The sequence below is a fragment of the Primulina tabacum genome, chromosome 6, assembly GCF_025594145.1.
Source record: "Primulina tabacum isolate GXHZ01 chromosome 6, ASM2559414v2, whole genome shotgun sequence".
NCBI lineage: Eukaryota > Viridiplantae > Streptophyta > Magnoliopsida > Lamiales > Gesneriaceae > Primulina > Primulina tabacum.
In genome coordinates, this window is record NC_134555.1 from 36319565 (window position 1) to 36335930 (window position 16366).

The 16366-nt window shown below is 41.6% G+C and overlaps 2 protein-coding genes across 2 annotated transcripts; both read left to right on the plus strand.

The window, feature by feature from the left end:
* Window positions 1–354: 354 nt before the first annotated feature.
* On the plus strand, window positions 355–3293 carry LOC142550215 (uncharacterized). The gene is made up of 2 exons (XM_075659453.1): window positions 355–1945; window positions 2089–3293. The coding sequence occupies exons 1-2, from the start codon at window positions 355–357 to the stop codon at window positions 3291–3293; spliced, it is 2796 nt and encodes a 931-aa protein (XP_075515568.1).
* Window positions 3294–10809: 7516 nt separating this feature from the next.
* LOC142549294 (V-type proton ATPase subunit c''2) lies at window positions 10810–13057 on the plus strand. The gene is made up of 4 exons (XM_075658159.1): window positions 10810–10985; window positions 11063–11140; window positions 12356–12526; window positions 12661–13057. The coding sequence occupies exons 1-4, from the start codon at window positions 10873–10875 to the stop codon at window positions 12827–12829; spliced, it is 531 nt and encodes a 176-aa protein (XP_075514274.1). The 5' UTR covers window positions 10810–10872; the 3' UTR covers window positions 12830–13057.
* Window positions 13058–16366: the final 3309 nt, after the last annotated feature.

Sequence of the window (16366 nt, forward strand, 5' to 3'; positions counted from 1 at the left end):
TCCTGACAACATTGGTGGATTCGGCCCAAAGGTGGTTAGAGGGTTTGGCTCCTCAAAGTATTGGTTCTTTCAAAGATTTTCAAAAGGTGTTCTCACACCATTTCAGTGGCAGCAAAAAGTACAAGAAGACTGCTTTTAGTCTTTTCGAAGTCAAGCAGAGCCCGGAGGAGAGTCTGAGGGCTTATATCCGAAGATTCAATAGAGTGGCTCTTGACGTTCCCACTTGTGCCACTGAAACAAAGACTACCGCATTCACACAGGGTTTGAGGGAGGGGGAGTTTCTTCAAATCATTGACCAAGAAAGTGCCCGGAGATTTCGAGGAATTATTGTCCCGGGCAGAGAAGTATATCAATATGGAAGAAGCTCAGAAACAAAAGAGGGAGGCTGTAAGGAAGGAGAGAGTGGACCGGGTGTCTAAGCCCGAGGAGAAGGGACAGAAGAGCGGTAATCCAGGACACTTCCCTCATCATGTGCCTTTGAAGATTGCCCGGGAAAGGGAAGTACAAGAGTGCAGTAGAGATCTGGCCCCGGACCATCAATTGTCCCAACCAGAAAAGAGAGGATTTTGCACTCTCCACAAAGTGTGCTATCATAACACCGAGGATTGCAAGACACTGAAGGGAGATTATGTTTTACCTTCTGCCACGGGACCTAGTCATGACAACAAAAGAACGAGATTTTCACCTTGGGCATCTCGGCAACCAGGATCCAGTGCCCGAGGAGGAGGTATGAGGAGTAATCCAACGAGTGAACCCAGGAGAAGAGGAGAGCCCGAGCCCGAGAGAAAAAAGAATTCGCCCCCTGCCACGGGGTTGATTAAAATGATATCAGGAGGCTCCACTGATGGAGACTGCAACCGGGCGAGAAAATCAAGGAGTAGGAGGGAGTGTATGGAGATAGAAGGGATAAGGAGGAATGAGGCGGTCATCAGTTTTGGCCCGGAGGATTTGAGGGGGGTGAATCTGCCCCACAATGATGCTTTGGTGATCCAAGCCCGGGTGGAAAATTATGACATTTTGAGGATTTTTGTTGACTCGGGCAGTTCTGTCAATGTGATTTTTAAAGATGCCTTTGTGCAAATGGATTTGCAGGGTTTTCACTTGGAAGCTGTGGAAACTGCCCTCTTTGGTTTTGCTGGCCATGTGGTCTATCCAGAAGGGAAGATTGTCCTACCACTAACCCTTGGCTCTCAGGATCTCAAGAAGACAGTGATGACCTTTTTCACTGTAGTGGACTCCCCATCTTCATATAATATCATCATGGGAAGGCCGGCCATGAATGAGCTGAAGGCTGTGGCATCTACCTACCACCAAAAGATAAAGTTTCCTGTGGGAGACCGGATAGGAGAAGTCCGGGGAGATCAATCATCTTCTCGGAAGTGTTATGTGGAGGCAGTCCGGGCCGATCAGAGTAAAACCAAGAGGGAAGGGAAGAAATCAAGGGTGAATGAAGTGGAAGGAAGAGTGGTAGAGAAGGGGGAAGTGCATTTTGTAACAGAGGAGGAGCATGAGATAATAGAAATCAGACCATGCCAGCAAATCCGGGTGGCTCGGGACCTCAGTGCATCCACCCGGGTCAGTTTGATTAATTGTTTAAAAGCCAATATTGATGTGTTTGCCTGGTCTCAACAGGAGTTGACAGGGATTTCTCCCTTCATATCGGAGCACCAACTAAATATTCTCCCGGGATCTCACCCGGTGAAGCAAAAGAAGAGGCACTTTGGTCCTGAAAAGGACAAAGTTATTAGTGAGCAAGTAAAAGAGCTTCTGAAGGCCGGCCACATTCGGGAAATTCAATTCCCCACATGGCTATCGAATGTGGTGTTGGTGCCTAAATCTACCAGGAAACGGAGGATGTGTGTAGATTTCCGCGATCTCAATAAAGCTTGTCCCAATGATCATTATCCCCTACCCAGGATTGATCAGCTGGTAGATTCTACCTCAGGTTTTGAACTACTGAGTTTCATGGAAGCATACCAGGGATATCATCAAATTCCCTTGGCCAAGAGTGATCAAGATAAAGCCAGCTTCATCACCTCGGGAGGTACATTTTGTTATATTGTAATTCTTTCGGGTTGAAGAATGCAGGGGCTACTTACCAACGTCTCATGAACAGAGTCTTTGAGAAACAACTGGGTCGAGATGTGAAAGTTTATGTGGATGATATTTTGAGCAAGTCCAAGGAGGTTGCGGACTTTATTGTTGATCTAGAAGAAACTTTTGCCACTCTCATGCATTATGGGATCAAGCTCAACCCTGCTAAATGTATTTTTTGCGTAAAGAGTGGAAAATTATTGGGATTCATAGTGACAGACCGAGGGATCGAGGTGAATCAGGAAAAAGTTAAATCCGTGATGAGTATGCCATCTCCCCGATCTGTCAAAGAAGTACAGAAGCTGACCGGGAGGATTGCTTCCATTTCTCGATTTATATCCCGGTCAGCACACATGAGTTATCCTTTCTTCCGAGTTCTAAGGAAGGCCCAACAGTTCGGGTGGGATGAAAAATGTGAACAGGTCTTCCAGGACTTGAAGATTCACCTTGCCGAGCTCCCTGTGTTGGTAAAGCCAGAGCCCGGGGAAAAACTATTTGTTTATCTTTCTACTACGAAGCATGCTGTCAGCTCGGTTCTAATAAAAGAAGAAGGCTCTGATCAAAAGCATGTCTACTATGTCAGCCATGCTTTAAGAGGCCCTGAGCTCCGTTACAGTGAAATAGAGAAGGTTGCTTTGGCCTTGATCATGATCGCCCGGAAGTTACGACCTTACTTCCTGTCACATCAAATCATTGTTCTTATCAATAGCCCTCTTGGCAAGATCATGACTCATTCAGAAGTATCCGGACGGATGATCAAGTGGACAGTAGAGTTGGGAGAATATGACATTGAGTACAAGCCTGGGGTTGCCATTAAAGCGCAAGCCTTATCAGATTTCTTATCAGAAATGGTTCAACCCGAGGAAGAAGAAGTATGGAGAGTATTTGTGGATGGGGCGTCTAGCCTTGCTGGATGTGGAGTAGGGGTTGTAATAATATCTCCCCCGGGAGAAAGGATTAAATTAGCACTAAGAATTGACTCCCGGGTAACGAATAATGAGGCCGAGTATGAGGTTGTTCTTGCATGTATCCGAGCTGCCCGGGAAGTTGGAGCTTCCCGGATTATCCTGTATTCTGATTCACAGCTCATCACTCAACAAATAAAAGGTGTTTATGAAGCCAAGGATGACAAGATGCTCAAATATTTACAGCTCATCAAAACCCAAGTAGAAGGTTTTGCTGATTGGAGTATTGAATAAATACCCCGGGAGGAGAATGGCGAGGCAGATGATCTGGCAAAAATGGATGCTTCTTTGACAGGAGTCAGCACCCGGGAGGTCCTATGTGTTTCCCAGCTTATCCTTACCACCGAGGAAGAAATATTACCTGAGCCCGAGGATTCCTGGATGACACCTCTTATCAAGTTCATTGTAAATAATGAACTACCCGAGGACAAAGCCCGAGCTCAAAAAATTAAGAGACAGACTCCCATGTTCGTTCTCTTAAATAAAGTCTTGTACAGGAGATCATTTCAGGGACCTCTTCTGAAATGTTTATCTGAGAAAAAGGTGGATTACGTCCTCCGAGAGATTCATGAAGGGTGTTGTGCTGAGCACCTCGGAGGAATATCTTTGGCACGGAAAACAATGCTTGTTGGTTTTTGGTGACCAACTCTTAGTCAAGATTCTGCTCGGATGGTCCAAGCTTGTGAGGGCTGTCAACATCACTCGAATTTTAAGCACAGCCCGGCCACTCTCATGAAGCCTATCTAGGCATCTTGCCCCTTTGATCAATGGGACATGGACATTGTGGGTCATTTCCCAATTGCTCGGGCTCAGAAGAAATTTTTGTTAGTAGCTGTGGATTACTTTTCCAAGTGGGTAGAAGCCGAGCCCTTGGCAAAAATCACTGAGCAGGAGGTATTGAAATTTTTATCGAAGAATATTGTGTGCCGGTTTGGAGTGCCCAGAAAACCGATCTCGGACAATGGGAGACAGTTTCAGGGCAAAGGAATTACGTCATGGTGCAGAGAGATGAAGATCACTCAATCTTTTACCTCTGTTGCATATCCTCAAGCTAATGGGCAGACAGAAGTTGTCAATAGAATTATTGTACAAGCACTGAAGACAAGGCTACAAGGCAAAGGAAAGGATTGGGTGGAAGAATTACCCAGTGTTCTTTGGGCTTACAGAACTACTCCCCGGACACCTACTCAAGAAACTCCTTTCAATCTGGTCTATGGTTCTGAAGCAGTCCTTCCAGTTGAGATCGGGCAAACTTCTTCCCGGGTAGAATCTTACCCGGACAACAATGAGCAGGCCCGGGCTATGGAGTTGGATTTGGTGGAAGAAAAAAGAGATCGAGCTTTCATTCGAATAGAAGCATATCGGAGCCGGGTCATGAAGTCATATAACAAAAAGGTCCGAATCCGAGATTTCCAAGTGGGGGATCTAGTCATGAAGAAGGTCAACCCTGCTGGGGATGTTGGGAAGCTGGGAGCACGGTGGGAAGGACCTTATAAAGTCACCCGGAAAGTCAGCTCGGGATCTTTTTATTTAGAAGATGCTCAAGGACATCTCCTCAAAAGGCCTTGGAATGTATTTAATTTAAAGAAGTACTATGCGTGACAGATGTAATTATTTGATGAAAGAAATAAATGAAAGATATATTCTCTCAAAGAGTGTTATGAATGTTTCTGTTATCCTATGTCAGGAGGTACTAGGCCCCGGATGATTAAAGAAAAGCCCAGGGCACTACACCCTGGCTCGGGGCACCACACCTCGACAATTCCCAAGTCCCGGGACATGATCCCCGGCCCAAGGCTCCGTACCTTGGTTCTTAAAAGCCCAGGGCACTAGACCCTGGCTCGGGGCACCACACCTCGACCATTCCGAGGTCCCGGGACATGATCCTCGGCCCAAGGCTCCGTACCTTGGTTCTTAAAAGCCCAGGGCACTACACCCTGGCTCGGGACACCACACCTCGACCATTCCCAAGTCCCGGGACATGATCCCCGGCCCAAGGCTCCGTACATTGGTTCTTAAAAGCCCAGGGCACTACACCCTGGCTCGGGGCACCACACCTCGACCATTCCCAAGTCCCGAGACATGATCCCCGGCCCAAGGCTCCGTACCTTGGTTCTTAAAAGCCCAGGGCACAATACCCTCGCTCGGGGCACCACACCTCGACCATTTCCAAGTCCCGGGACATGATCCCCGGCCCAAGGCTCCGTACCTTGGTTCTTAAAAGCCCAGGGCACTATATCCTGGCTCGGGGCACCACACCTCGACCATTCCCAAGTCCCGGGACATGATCCCCGGCCCAAAGCTCCGTACCTTCGTTCTTAAAAGCCCAGAGCACCACACCCTGGCTCGGGGCACCACACCTCGACCATTCCCAAGTCTCGGGACATGATTCCCGGCCCAATGCTCCGTACCTTGGTTCTTAAAAGCCCAGGGCACTACACCCTGGCTCGAGGTATCACACCTCGACCATTCTAAATCCCGAAGATATGCTCTCTTGCCCGATTTTTCTGCTTTGGTTATACGCACTAAGGTTCTAGATCTGAGTTTAGGGTTACTTACATCTGGGTCGCTTACTAAGTATGAGGCATTTTACGGGGATGGAGATCCCGGGTACTTATTTGAAGTTACCAGTTGATTCGCAACCCTTAGAAAAATTTCTGGTTATTTACAAATAGTTATATCACCCGAGTTATTAAGATTTATCAGAATATGATTGCAGAGAAGATAACTGGAAATGAAGATTTTCATTAATAAAAGCCCAAAGGCCAAGAAGTTACAAGACAGAAAAAACAAAATACAATCCTAATCTATATCTACATGATCAAGCTCGGGCTGCTCTTCTCGGGTTGCCTTCTTCTCCTCCTCGGCATCCTTGGGAAGGGATGCAATGGCCAGTCCAAAATCAGGAAAGTTTTCCTTATCTTGGGGCAGAAGTCCGGCTTCCTCAAATTGTTCCCAGCATTTTTCAAAGCCGGTCTGAAAGAGAGGATATGCCTTATCTACCACGGCCTTCTTGAACTCGAGAGATTGGAGGAAAGAGGCCTGCCACTTGTCATTATTATATTCAGCCTGGGCCAGGGCACTCTCAGCTTTCTCAGCCCGATGCAATTGCAACTCTGTCTGTTTAGAAACGGTGCGGAGACTCGATTTCGAGACAGACAGAGAGCCTTGCAGACGTTCCTCTAGGACAAGGCCTTCAGTGATGTCCTCTTGGGCCTTGTCCAGGGCTGCGCGCAGAGTAGCCACTTCCTCCTCGTGAGCGGCTCGGGCCCGGGCTAACTCCTCCTATAGCCGTTCCTGGTTATCTCGGAAGTGTTGGGCTCGCTTACCAGAGATAGTGGCAGCCCCGGCAACCTCCTCGAAGGCCGAGATCAGCAGTTGAGCGGCCTGTTCAAAAAACAAGGTCAGTAAAAATCAATAGTGATCAAAGTAAGAAAAGATTACGGGGATTAAACTTACCTCCAAGAGTTTGTTCGAACCCTCGAAGAGCTTGGTAGAGGCTCGGGAATTCTTCAAGCGGGCCTCTTCATCAGGAGTGAGGAGGTGCTTGAGAATCTTCAAACCCCTTGCCGAGGATCCCGCATCAAGGATATTGGCTCGGGGAGGGTGCTCCAGGAGGGGAGGCTGTTGGGCGGATTGTTCCCGGGGAGGGGGGTGGTTGACCAGTTCGCTGGGGAGGAGCTTTGACCCACCTCCCGGTTGTCCTCGACCAGAATTGGCTCCGGGCTTGTGACAGCCTTTCGCTTCCTCTGGGTAAGGGGTATGTGGTCTTCCCGGGATGAATCCCGGGTCACCTCTTCCTGCTGGGCCTCCGCCCGATTCAACTCAGCTTGCCGGGCTGCCTGCTCCTCGGCCTGTTTCTTCTCAAGAGCAGCTTTTTGGGCTGCCAACTTTTTCTCTTTAGCTGCCTTCTCAGCAGCCCACTTCTTCGCAAAGGCCTCCTGCATTCTTGAGTTATCTGCACAAACAGGAGGAGAAGGGAACATCAGTACAAATTGCAAATTTACCAAAAAATAAAGTAAATACAGGTATAAAATAGTAAGTACCAGGTTGAGCGCCCGAGCCAGCAGCCTCATCAATCGCCCTGTCCAAAGGGTCCTCAGCCCGGGCACTCAACCCATAAGCAACCAGATTCTCGTTGGAGATAAGGACGGAGGAGGAATATTTGTGACCCTCCACCAGGGTTTGACTTGCAAGGAAAGGCTCCTCAAATTTGTAAGCTTGGGGCAGGGCACGTTGTGGTGGGAGAGAAGGGAGAAACCCGGTCAAACAAGGGAGAGGACCGGGGAGCTGAATAAAGAAATACCTTCCTTTTCACCCCTTCTGTGAGGAAGGGATGTCATCAGGGAATCGGGCCTTTTGCCGGGCAGTCAGGGAAAATGCATTATCCCCAAGTCGGCAAGAGAAGTAATAGTGAAGAATGAGGGAGTTGATAAGAAGATTATTCATTTTAAATAAAATATAGGCCGAAGCCATGATGAGAAAGGAATTGGGGTGGAATTGGTTGACAGGCACGCCAAAAAACTTGGCGACCTAGATGTAAAAGAGAGGGAGGGGAAAACGGAGACCATTTCTGACTTGGTCCCGGAAGAAGGTAGTATAACCCGGGGGAGGACTGTCTGCCCTATCAAAAGCCCCGGGAATTATGATAGAGTAAGAGGAAGGAATAGACCCCAGAGTTCTGAGTTCCTCGTCCGCCCCCGAACGCAAATAGCTGCTCATTGAGGAGAACCAAGGAACTCCCGGGATCTCCGTAGAAGGATGGCCAGAAACCCGGGCTTTGCCCTTACCCTTGTCCTTTTTAGAGATGCGGGAGGTGCCCGAAGAAGAGGGTTTGGTTTGAAGAATTTTCGATTTTTGAGAAGTTTGGGTAAGGAGGCGACGGCGAGGGGGAGATGAGGAGGAGTTGGAGCGCAACGCGGTGGACTCATCGCTGGGAGGGCCTCGCGCATTGGCTCCAGAAGTAGAGGAAGTAGAATTAGACATGGTTGGGAAGAGAGAACTTACGGTTTTTTAAAAGAGAGAGAGTGGTGGTTGCAGCGACGGAAGTTCACCGGAGAAGGAGGAGTTTGCGCTGAGGAGCTTCGAGAAAAAATTTTGCAAGAGCTTCGCCGAGAGTTTGAATTTGAAAGTAATTTTTGAAAAATAGGAGGGCTAATATATATAGGCGGTGGGAAGAGATATCGGCCGTTGATCTAGATACACGTGGACGATTGAGATTCACCTCGTAAATTGAAATGGGTATATGAAAAGACGTATGAGGATATCGAGGAGACGGGAATCATTATTACTTCGGAATATGAAACGATTTTTTGGCGGTATAAATGCTAAAAGCACGGGTAATAATGATACCCTTTGGACTACCCGAGAATACTAAACGACACATTATTCAGAACCCGGGAGATTTGAGGCCCCGGTATCTTATTCAGAACTCGGGAGATTTGAGGCCCCGGTACCTTATTCAGAGCCCGTGATATTTGAAGACCCCGATGCTCTCAACACACTCAGAAATTCAACAAATGTACAACTATGACTAATCGGGACAGCGAGTCAAAACTCTCGCCCGACTATTTTAGGGATGGGTGGTGATACCCCTATAAGGATTCGGGTCATTAATGACCCAGGTACCATCGAGAACCCGAGTACCATGAGGTTTCCCGAGTGATCACCAAGCAGCCCGGTCTCCCACTCAATCTCCCGGACACTTCTCCTCTTCCCGGGCCCTCATGCAAGTACCCGGGTAACCAACTACCCGGTCACCTCGAGAATTGAATCACACTCGAGTATGATTGATACAGGCAGTCTAATATGTCAGAACAACTTGGGCTTGTAGTGTCTTAGAAGCCATCAGAAGCTACAAGTATGGGCAGCCGACTTGCCATACTTAGTAGGTGGCACGAGAATCAAGGTACCTACCCCATTTTCTACTATAAATAGCAAGTATTAATGTCATTGAAGGATTCGGAAATCTTTGAACTCTAAGCATTACATATATTTTCTCTCAAATATTGTTTGTGTTCATCTTGAACCTGCTGACTTTAGCATCGGAGTGGCTACGTCGGACACCCCTCCGGTGCCCATCCCGAGTTCCTTTGATTGTTTGCAGGTGTTATCATAGCCATTATCCTCATTCAAAGTTCCCAAACATTACAAATTGTTGATCTGATCCGTTGAAGGTTCTTGCCCGGCTCACCCATTTCAACGAGGTCACATCAATAAACTATGGTCATATTTACAATAATAAATAAAACTTTTGATATAAAAAATAATATTTTTTTTATGAGTGAGTTAAATAAGAAAATATATTTCATATAATTGATTCGTGAAATCCTTTCACGGTTTTTTTTAAACACTAGATCTAAAATCATGAATATGAATATATGAGATTATGTTCGAAGATATATATATATATTTAAAAAAAAAAAAATCATTGATTTCTTCACTAGTGTGATTTGCGATTAAAGCCCACTCCCGTCGGGGGTTGATGTGAGAGCTTGGGGCAGGAGGACGTGTTGGTTTAAACACCTCAACGCATAATTCATCCGAGCACTTGTCCTCTATTGAATAGCATGATAGAGGTACGGTATTTACATTTCTAAAAATATTAATAATACTTTAATTTGATTTTCTATTTTTAACATCTTTTAACGAAGAAACAAAATATTATTTGGTCACATGTCTCCGTTGCATTAAATATTTAACTCTTATTTTATAAAGTGATAGAGTTGTAAATATCATTCATATGTCATATCGTCTCATGTAATGAATGAAACAATGTTTTAGTATACGAAACACCAATAAATAATTTTGTATAGTTTAAAATTTCTAATTCACTTTCAAAACACGTGAACTTTGAGATTACAATCTTGAAATTACCAACCCAAACCCACCTATATTAAGTGACTGGAGCGACCAGTGTGCCAATTTGCCGAGATTGGTTTGCCCAACATCTTAGCGGGTTAAGATACTGTCAATTTAATGCCATTTATTTTATATGACGAGACACACGAAGCGTATTTTGACATTTTCTTTGAGTTTTATGCCACTTCAAATCCGGATTTTTTTTATATTTTTATTTTTGTTACAAAGCCGAAAACAGAGCCATCACTTCCAGTGCTATCCTAGTGTTTAGGAATAAGAAATCGAGACTATAGTTTTTGTTTTTTGTTAGAGTTGTAGCCAAAAATGTATAATATATTGCCATTTTTTTTTCGATTTTTTCAAACCACATATTTGATAGAGTAGGTGGTCTTACGAATCTTTATCTGTGAGACGGGTCAACCCTACCGATATTCACAATGAAAAATAATATTCATAGCATAAAAAGTAATATTTTTTCACTGATAACCCAAATAAGCGATCTGTCTCACAAAATACGACCCGTGAGACCTTTTCACACAAGTTTTTGCCTATTTAATATTAGATTTCCGTTCATATACTATTAGTAATTTCAATTTTCTCAACTTTTTTTCTCAACTAGTTCTTCATTTTAAATATAAAAAATCTAAAATGAAGTATTTAATTTAAATGACATAACTTATATGAAATAAATTTAATAGTTATTTTTAATTTAATTAGTAAAGATTAAATAGTATTAATAAATATATTTTAATTCAAAGGTCAAGAATCAATACAAAATTTCTACATAATCTTAAATTATGCACCAACTTAGGCCCATTTTACAATGATGGGCCGGCGCTGATTAAATAATGGGCTTACTTAGGCCCTACTTACGGGAAAGAAGAATCGATTCTTTCTAACCTTTCCAAAAAGAAGTCAGAGAGGGTGAGGGGAAGCTTTGTTGTACAGCACGATGGTGACGTCATCTAGTTCATGGTCGCGAGCTTTGGTTCAGATCTCTCCTTACACCTTCTCCGCCGTCGGAATTGCAATCTCCATAGGCGTCTCCGTCCTCGGCGCCGCCTGGTATTTTCTGAAATGTGTTCTTCGATTCTTTTGATTCGATTTACATGCTTTGTCGTTGAGCTATCGAAATTTTGTAGGGGAATATACATTACCGGAAGTAGCTTAATTGGTGCTGCCATCAAGGCCCCTCGCATAACTTCAAAAAACCTAATCAGGTACTTGGTTCTTGTAATTGTTGCTTCTCCGATTTTCATGAACTATGTTTTCATGATTTCAGATTAATTATTTGTAAACGACACTTTAATTCAAACTATGTCCGCTCGATTTCTCGTAGTTATTGTGCGTGTGTTATTCTGTTGCTTGTTTGATTCTTCAGCGCGAGCTTAATAAAAATTATAATTTGAAGCAAATGGATTTTGAGTATGACCTTACCTCATCGATTCCCAGATTATTTGGTTTTTAGAGCAAAAAGGAGGTGGTTATATTGAATCAACCTATAGCTTATATGTTTATTTGTAGGCACTAGTGAAAGTTTTAGAGTTTTATCTTTAATTTTGTAGCTCTCATCTAACAGATAAAGAAGTGCAAGATTCAACCTTTTAAGGTCTAGCTTCCAGCGAATGTGATTCCTGGCCAATTAAACTGTGACAAATTCTGTAGCATATATCTGGAGCTGGACTTTAGGATTTCAGGACTCAGGGTAACTGATAAAAATCTTTTGTAATAAAACTAGGGAAATGTTATTCTTTTGAAAAATAATCTCCTCTGGACATATACCTGTTTGTATTAAGTGTTAAAGGTCTCGAGATAATAGAATTTGTCAAAGAAAGACTTCATTCTAAATATTCTGTAATTATGTTTGGAACAAACTTGTGATCATAAGATTCACAACATTGTCGAACTCTTGAGAAGCTGACAAATGATAGCCATAGAAGTCTGCTTTGCATGATGACTTTCATTCAATGCATATTCCTTAATCCATTGTATAATGTCATAGATTAAAAATGGAATGAGTGAAATTAAGAGAGTTGGATTCCAATGCATATGCATCTATGTTTTGAGTGGCATACGACATAGCTAGTAATGGAATGAATAAAGGTTCTATGTTGGGATTGTTTCAAATTCTTTTATGAGAAATGTGATTATGGTCTTTGACAGATCTATCTACGTAGTTGTTTCAGATTGTTGATGAATGAAATTTTATTTCCTAAGTTTAGGTTTAATGTCCTATTGGACTCTGTCTCATTACCACCGGTCCATGTTTTATTTTCCAGGATCATCTATTAATTTTTTGCGATTTCAGTATAATTAAGCTGTGTCTGTCCCTTTATCTGTTCACACATGTATTGAAATCTCTTGATGATAATACTAGGTATTTGGTCTGAATATCGGATTATAACCACATTTTTTTAACGTGATTATTCTTTCAGTGTAATTTTCTGTGAAGCCGTTGCCATATATGGAGTCATTGTGGCTATAATTCTTCAGACGAAGCTGGAGAGTGTACCATCTTCTAAGATTTACGAGCCAGAGTCCCTTAGAGCTGGCTATGCTATATTTGCTTCTGGAATAATTGTGGGTTTTGCAAACCTTGTATGCGGGTGAGTGCTATTTATTTATTTTTTTTGTTCTGTTGGCTTTAGATTATTGAAAGAATTAACATATGTTTTGAAGCTGAATCCACTGATTTTATATCTTACTTTATTTTGTATTCCTTTCTCTTTCTTTCTCGAAGGTTGTGTGTTGGAATCATTGGAAGTAGCTGTGCATTATCCGACGCCCAAAACTCTTCCCTTTTTGTCAAAATCCTTGTTATTGAGATTTTTGGCAGTGCACTTGGATTGTTCGGCGTTATTGTTGGCATTATCATGTCGGCTCAAGCAACATGGCCATCCAAGGCATGACTTGTTATATTCGTCCCCGAGTTTACCCCTGTTTCGTATGTGTAATGTTCTGATTTTCTTATACAAATCTACCATTTTTTGTTTCTGTCATGCAACCTTAAAATGACGCAAATTGGCAGAAGAAAGGGAAAAACAAGAAAATAACAGAATCACTGAATATATAACCTTTAGGTTCTGTATGTAATATAATCCCCATTAAATAAAATTTTCCGTGGGATTTCAACCTAATTTGGTATGAATTTATATTTCGTGCTTTAACTATGTCCTAGACGTGTGTTGTAGTTGTTTAGACTAGCATCAACTGGTCTAAATCCCATGATCATCAAATATGTTAAACAAGCACTCTCCTCATATTCCCTCTCTATGATCATGGAAATCCGAAATGTTATTTCTATCGGTGTTAGATTGTTTGCCTTTTAACTATATTATTTTATTAAGTTTGAATATATATATACACAAACATAAACTATCGTTAGGAAATCAAGTATTCAAAGCATGTGTCAGGTTACTAATGACTCTAATTAAAACGTCTCCTACTCGTTTTATTTTAAAATATATTAATTTTTTTTTTAAATTTTCCTCTACTAGCTTCGGTTTAACCATACTACACATACAAACACACAAACATATATATATATAATATATATATATATATATATTTGCATCATTTAAAATAACTCACCAACTATTTTACCCAAAATCTAAAAACGTAGTGCAAAACACAAAATCATAAACCGTCAATTAAAACATAAAACTAGTATTTTTTCAAAAATAGCATAAACTCTTAAATCATCTAAAAAATCACTCAAAAGCATAAAAAATCATGAAATCTTTAAAGTACTCTTAAATAATAAAAGTACGGAAAAACTAGTATCGGTCTTTGGGTTATGTGCACCTTTAGTCCAACAAGTTCAATCATCAAGTCCTCCGTCATCATCAAAATTATTTTCACCTGCATCATTTACACCTAATGAGTCTAATGACTCACCAAACCATAACCGTTATAACAAGTAATACATATGCATCCACAAGGTATAATGAAAAATATTTTAATAAAATAGTTTTTCATGAACATGATCACTTAAAACATTTTTTCCTTTCATCATATACATATATGTTTCTCTTTTATTGAATTAATATCATTAGTTGTGACTTTTGTTTCAGCTGTTGGTCGATTGATCAATCATACGTATAATCATAGTACCAGGCGGCAGGGACATCAACGACACTCGCACGTGTCAACTGAACTTTGGCCTTACATATCATCATATCCTTTCGTATTTGTATTAGTCACAATCAGGTCATCTCCTTCAAATCCTTTCATCATATTCATCACTTACAAAAATTCATACATATGTATCATTTTTAAACCAAGCATGCAACACGTCTTTTAACATTATCTTTTTTCATCATAAAATCCCAAAATATTTTAAGATAAATATTTTAACATTCATTACAACATTCAGGGCACTGCCAGGACGTCTAACATTTTTCAGGTGTAAAATGACTGTTTTGCCTCTGAAACCCTAACTTTCCCAATTCACTCATGAACCTTAAAACAACGCCCCGAATCCATCCAAACCTACTATAACACCTTAAAATGCGGAGGAATCCATCCCAAGCCAAGATCGGAGGGGCCCTTCGACTTTTTTAAAGCTTTCTTTTTACACCCGTAAATATTTCTTAGACTTAAACTTACGTTCCTCGACTAATTTTTCAATTCATTTTAAAACTTGAATATACGTCTGAACCTTAGCTTATTAACACCTAATCATACCATATGCAACCAAAATCAAGCCGTTTAGAACCCTTGGAATAGCCTAGAACTCTGCTGGAAATTCCTGCCTATATTTCGAAAACCCTAACCTAAACCAACCCTAAATTCCTTCGACCCTAGCTCTTTACCGACCCATCCAAACCCTAGATGACCCTATTGGACCCTAACCGAACCCCTTAAACCCTTCCTAGACCAGCTCTACAGCCCATGCATGCGAACATGCACCATCCGCTCCTACCTCTCACGCGCATGGCTAGATTGGATCCTAGCCGAGCGTCTTCCCTTCCTGGACCATCCCGCCATCCTTGGACCACGATGACTCATGGCTGGGACCCTCATGAGCCCAGCCCCTCTCCTGGTCAGCCCTTGCACGGCCTCCTTCCTATTTTCTTCCCAAAAGTCGAGCCCTAGCCCTCATGCCCTCACTTTTTGTTCAGTCTTATGTCCCTCACGTCCAGCCCTTATGCAGCCTCCTCTAAGGCTCCTAAACCCTCTGAAATTCATCTTTTCTAATGGCCTACCATGGCAGCCCCTTTGTGCATCAAAAACATGAATTTAAAAGCATGAAAACTCAAGTTTTGATTATGTATTGCCATAAAAACGAAAATATAAGAAAATGTATCATATTTTTCATGAAAACATGTATTAACACACATAATATGGTACGAGCGGTGAGTGAAAGAAGATTAAGGTGTGTCTTTGCGTATTTCACGCACGAAAAATAATTTGAGATACGAAGAACGTTGGTGAAGAAGGACGGGAACTTGCTGCATTTATTTGCCCTCAAAGATCACGTGAATGTGATTCAAAACGTGAGGAGTCACCGTGTAATCGGGTACCCTAGGAGTCTTAGTGTGGTGTGCGTGTGTTCTGAATTGTTTTAGGGTTGGAAACTCTAAATTTTGATATAAATAATTGCGTAATAAGTTAGGCCCTATGAACTTAGTATAATAGGCCCTTACATAGTAGGTAAAATATTAATTTTCGAAAATATTAGTCGAGTTCCCAAAAAGTCTATATTTTCGTCAAAAATCGATTATCGGCTTAAAATACGAGTCGACGCGTAAAAACACATCAAAAGATACCATTTTCGAAAATAACATATTAAATATATCATATATTAAATAATTAAAAATAACCATTTAATAAAAGTATTTCCCTTTACGGTCATCAGTCTCCGTTTCTCGATTGCGTCTAGAATAATCCTTAAAAACACAGTTTTATGCATTCTCATAGAAAATATATTTTAAACGTGTAAACATACTTGCCAAATTTAATTAATGCAATTAAAATAATTAAATTAAGCATTTTTCATTTTTTCTAAATTTGCATGCAGTTGGATTATGTTATCGCACTTTAGATCTTACAATAATACAACTGACAAAGATGTGAGGTTAGAAAATTAACACAAAAAACTCTTGGGAGACGGTTTCATGAGTCAATTTTGTAAGACAAATATTCTATTTGAATCATCTATGAAAAAATATTAATTTTTATTCAAAATGTATTATTTTTTATTGCAAATACGTACAAAATTGATATGTATCATAGATAAAAATCAACGAAATCACAAAAGACTTATTCGAAAATTAATATTTCCCTCTATATTATAGGATGAACATGATTCGACATAAACCTGAACCGAAGTTCTGAAAACTAATTGGCAAGAAAACCAAACCCACAAACTTGGAAATTGTTTAACGTAGATACGTGAGTGTAGCGACTAGTGGTTGCAAAAACCTTTCCCACCATCCATTAGG

Excerpts from the sequence above, each read along its gene's own strand:
- LOC142549294 (XM_075658159.1), top strand. The coding sequence starts at position 10,873 with ATGGTGACGTCATCTAGTTCATGGTCGCGAGCTTTGGTTCAGATCTCT. Across the intron at positions 10,986-11,062 it reads TCCGTCCTCGGCGCCGCCTG|GGGAATATACATTACCGGAA; the intron begins GTATTTTCTGAA and ends GAAATTTTGTAG. Across the intron at positions 12,527-12,660 it reads TTTGCAAACCTTGTATGCGG|GTTGTGTGTTGGAATCATTG; the intron begins GTGAGTGCTATT and ends TCTTTCTCGAAG.
- LOC142550215 (XM_075659453.1), top strand. The coding sequence starts at position 355 with ATGGAAGAAGCTCAGAAACAAAAGAGGGAGGCTGTAAGGAAGGAGAGA. Across the intron at positions 1,946-2,088 it reads GCTGGTAGATTCTACCTCAG|GGGCTACTTACCAACGTCTC; the intron begins GTTTTGAACTAC and ends TGAAGAATGCAG.